This window comes from Sinocyclocheilus anshuiensis, unplaced genomic scaffold (assembly GCF_001515605.1).
Source record: "Sinocyclocheilus anshuiensis isolate Anshui unplaced genomic scaffold, SAMN03320099.WGS_v1.1 scaffold1152, whole genome shotgun sequence".
In the NCBI taxonomy this organism is placed as follows: Eukaryota; Metazoa; Chordata; class Actinopteri; order Cypriniformes; family Cyprinidae; genus Sinocyclocheilus; species Sinocyclocheilus anshuiensis.
Genome location: NW_015551083.1, coordinates 178,473 through 182,723, shown reverse-complemented (window position 1 = coordinate 182,723; position 4,251 = coordinate 178,473). Strand labels below are relative to the sequence as shown.

The 4,251-nt window shown below is 44.5% G+C and overlaps 1 protein-coding gene across 1 annotated transcript in view; it reads left to right on the top strand.

Moving 5' to 3' along the window:
* The window catches only part of LOC107662548 (phosphatase and actin regulator 1), a 27,433-nt gene that overhangs the window by 2,081 nt on the left and 21,101 nt on the right, over positions 1–4,251 (top strand). Inside the window, exons 2-4 of the mRNA XM_016452613.1 lie at positions 1,016–1,165; positions 2,191–2,271; positions 3,156–3,221. Coding sequence (XP_016308099.1) covers positions 1,016–1,165; positions 2,191–2,271; positions 3,156–3,221 — 297 coding nt within the window. The remainder of the gene's footprint in view (positions 1–1,015; positions 1,166–2,190; positions 2,272–3,155; positions 3,222–4,251) is intronic.

Here is a 4,251-nt window from a genome sequence, read left to right as displayed (position 1 = left end):
GGAAGTAACTCGTTGTAGTCCCTACCAGCCGTTTTTGTAGGCATTAAACTGCCAGAATTTTTAAAGACTATATCTCCGTTTGCATTGAACTTTCAGCTTCGTAACTTTGCAGATATTGTTTATGCTCGAACAGCAACATTACACACTAACTAACATTAAAAAAGTGAAATCGCAATGAACCACCCCTTTAAAAACATGTGGTAGAACAAGTGTTGCAGTTGTTTATATTTGAGGCTTTTTTTTACTTGTTAGTTTGTGAACACATAAGTTCATTCATTCATACAGTGATGCACAGTGATAAAGCAGAAGTTAGTTTTGACATGCAACCGTGTGAACAGGGTTTTGAGATGGTCGTCTTTGTGTTGTGTGTGCGTTTTTGCCATCCATCAGTTCAACCCTAAAGCACTCATCTCCAGTCCGTGTGTCTTGATGAATTTTCAGGTAAAACTGTGCAGCATGTGAGCAGCTTCTAAAGGCTTGTAACTTTCTGTTTTTCGCTCTTCAAATGAGGCGTTAGAGACGGATGACTGGTGTGTGTTTTGGGCTTCACTGACTGTATAACGTTGCAGTTTTGCTCAGTCAGTGTAGATCATACCGTCAGACCATCAGCAAACGTATTAAATCCGCTGGTTTAATCCTCTTCATTAAATTCCTCTTTGATTAATGTGCGTCACACGTGATAATATGATTAGGATGGAGCTATAAATACCCTGCTGAATGCACGTGTTTGTCACATTGTGTCCTTGTTTGTCACATTGTGTCCTTGTGTGTCCGTGAGCGAGCGTGGCGTGTTCCGGTGGAGCTGTGCTGATGGTCTGCTGTAGTGGAAGTGTGTGTGATGTATGTCTGTAGGGACTGTATTTGACCTACTTCTGTGCCTGCATTACTCGCGCTGCACTTTCAGCAGAAGACACAGAAATGGCACAAAATGAGAGACGATGTAGAGCCTGAAGCAGAAATCATGTGAAGCTGTTGGTTCTGGCGCATCAGCTTGAGACTCTGTGTTCCTCTACAGCGGAGGAGGTGGAGAACCTGGCCTCCATTCACTCCGAGTCCCTGGTGTCCGGATCGCACTGCAGGAGCAGGTTTGCCTCTCTGGGACGCCTCTTCAAACCCTGGAAGTGGAGGAAGAAGAAGAGCGAGAAGTTCATGCAGAGGTCAACAGGTAAATGCATATTTCTGTTAAATATACCCCATATATTAAGACAAATACGTAATAAAATGTACGTTTAGATTCATGCATTTGGCAGGCACTTTTATCCACAGTGACTTGCGTTACTTTCAGATTTAATCAGTTCATGCATTCCATGGGAATCAAATCCATGACCTTGGTGTTGCTTGCGCTGTACTGTTTGAGCTACAGGAAAATTTCATGTAATCTTGCAAAAGATTGGGTTGTATTTAATTTCTCCTGCTTTGAAGGGTCAGTCGGAGCAAAATGCTGCATCAGGCTAAAACAACAAATATATTTCAGAAGTCAGTTTTGTGTTTCATCTTCTGTCTCTTGAGTGCAGTGTGTTAATGAAGAGAAACTGCAGGGATTCAAATATATAAAGTCTACATATATAAAGAGTTACTGAACAAAATGAAGCAAGTTTATACTTAAAACAAGAACAAAAATCTGTCAAAGGGGAATGAAAACTTTTTTTTGTAATTTACTTTTATCCAAAGTTGCTTTGCATTCAAGCTTTACATTTGATCAGTTTATTTATTTCCTGGGAATTGAACCAGTGACCTAAGTGTTGCTGTTGCAGTGCTCTACTGTTTGAGCTACAGGAAGATTTGATGAGATTGAAATGCTCCAAACATATAATGCAGTGATTGAGAGCTGAAGAAATAAAGGCTCCTCAGAAGATGTGAGATGTTCTGGAGGCTTGTGAAGATCATTCCTCCGCTGAGGAACAGTGAAAGTAAAGCTTCTGGAAACAAACGCTCCTCAAAAGATCCTGAGGATCAGATTTGAGACTCTAAAACATGATTGATGGAGAATCAAGCAAAGCTGAGCTGCTTCAGTCCAGTAAGTGTTCATCTGGAGATATTACTGCAGTTATTCTGACGCTTACTTGATCAAAATCAGTCAAGATTTGACACGAGAAGCTCCAGCTGAAGGAGTTACACTAAAAGAGCTTTGACCGGATAAAAACCTCTAAACTCTCAATCAGAGACATCTCATGTTTGTGTGTGTTTCAGCTCTGGAGAGGAAGATGTGTGTGCGTCAGAGCCGAGAGGAGCTGATCAAGCGAGGAGTGCTGAAGGAGATCTTTGAGAGAGGTTCTGAGCTTCATGCTGTTTCAGTGTCTCATATCAGTTTCTGTTTGGTGAAGCACCGACCCATTATCTCATATCTGTTTTTATGTTTTTTAGTAACGGTTCGTAATGCATCACATCAGGGTGTTTTGTAGGGCACTTGCACAGCGTTGCTAATACATACGTCATATTCACAGACAGTTTGAAATGCATACAGTAATATAAACATTTTTACATTTAGAAAATAGTCATGTCTACTGATTCCTAACTTTCCACATAGCATTCTTTATGAATTTAATAACAAACTGAGAAATCTGATTTTCCCTGATCTTTTGACATATAGCAGTCGCTGTGCGTTTCAGAACTCAAAATTTCCTTGCTGCTAAAAAAGGAATACATTTCTACTTTCTGCTCTGTTATGGTGAAAGCAGAAATGGAGCCGCAGTGGTGAGATCAGTAGACTGATCGTCTATGAGAGCAGATCTGGGTATAACACTACAATCAGCACTCTTCACCGTTAGCTCATCTCATTTCATCTCATAAACCTTTTCCAAAGAGCTCCACATGTAGTATTATTTGATATGCAGAGAGTCAGCCAATCACAGCAGCAGCGATTACACTGAAGGCTTAAAGGAGACACGGCCATTTAACCCATGGAAGCCTCTTTCTGCCACAGGATAACAAAATAAAAGGCAATTGCAACTATTTATTTTGCAATTGTGAGATATAAAATAAGAACGGCAAGATAAGAAGTTGCACTTACTCTTTTTATTTTTATTCCATGTAAATGTATTCCACCTTTTATTTCTAAATGATGTCTGTTAGTTGATGTGAAAATCCTGCTAGCATTATAAGTGCAGCTCCGGAATGATTATAAACGTGATTGACGTGTGTTTGTTCTGGCTCAGACTCCAGAGCGGAGAACGGACTGCCGTCTGACTGTGAGCGGACCGCTGAGGACAGACTGAGGACCGGTGAGTGAGTGTGTGTGAGAGTGAGTGTGTGTGAGAGTGAGTGTGTGTTGTGTGCGAGAGTGAGCGTGTGTGTGTGCGAGAGTGAGCGTGTGTGTGTGCGAGAGTGAGCGTGTGTGTGTGCGAGAGTGAGCGTGTGTGTGTGCGAGAGTGAGCGTGTGTGTGTGCGAGAGTGAGCGTGTGTGTGTGCGAGAGTGAGCGTGTGTGTGTGCGAGAGTGAGCGTGTGTGTGTGCGAGAGTGAGCGTGTGTGTGTGCGAGAGTGAGCGTGTGTGTGTGCGAGAGTGAGCGTGTGTGTGTGCGAGAGTGAGCGTGTGTGTGTGCGAGAGTGAGCGTGTGTGTGTGCGAGAGTGAGCGTGTGTGTGTGCGAGAGTGAGCGTGTGTGTGTGCGAGAGTGAGCGTGTGTGTGTGCGAGAGTGAGCGTGTGTGTGTGCGAGAGTGAGCGTGTGTGTGTGCGAGAGTGAGCGTGTGTGTGTGCGAGAGTGAGCGTGTGTGTGTGCGAGAGTGAGAGCGTGAGAGTGTGAGAGTGAGAGTGAGCGTGAGAGTGAGCATGAGAGAGTTAGCGTGAGAGAGTGTGTGAGTGAGTGTGTGTGAGAGTGAGTGTGAGTGAGTGAGAGTGAACGTGTATGAGCATGTGTGTGTGAGAGTGAGCGTGTGTGTGTGCGAGCGTGTGTGCGAGAGTGCGTGTGTGTGTGTGCGAGAGTGAGCGTGTGTGTGTGTGCGAGAGTGAGCGTGTGTGTGTGTGCGAGAGTGAGCGTGTGTGTGTGTGCGAGAGTGAGCGTGTGTGTGTGTGCGAGAGTGAGCGTGTGTGTGTGTGCGAGAGTGAGCGTGTGTGTGTGTGCGAGAGTGAGCGTGTGTGTGTGTGCGAGAGTGAGCGTGTGTGTGTGTGCGAGAGTGAGCGTGTGTGTGTGAGTGAGAACGTGAGAGAGAGTGTGTGTGTGAGTGAGTTTGTGTGTGAGAGTGAGTGTGAGAGCGTGTGTGTGAGAGTGAGCGTGTGTGAGCGTGTGTGTGTGTGAGAGTGAGCGTGTGTGTGCG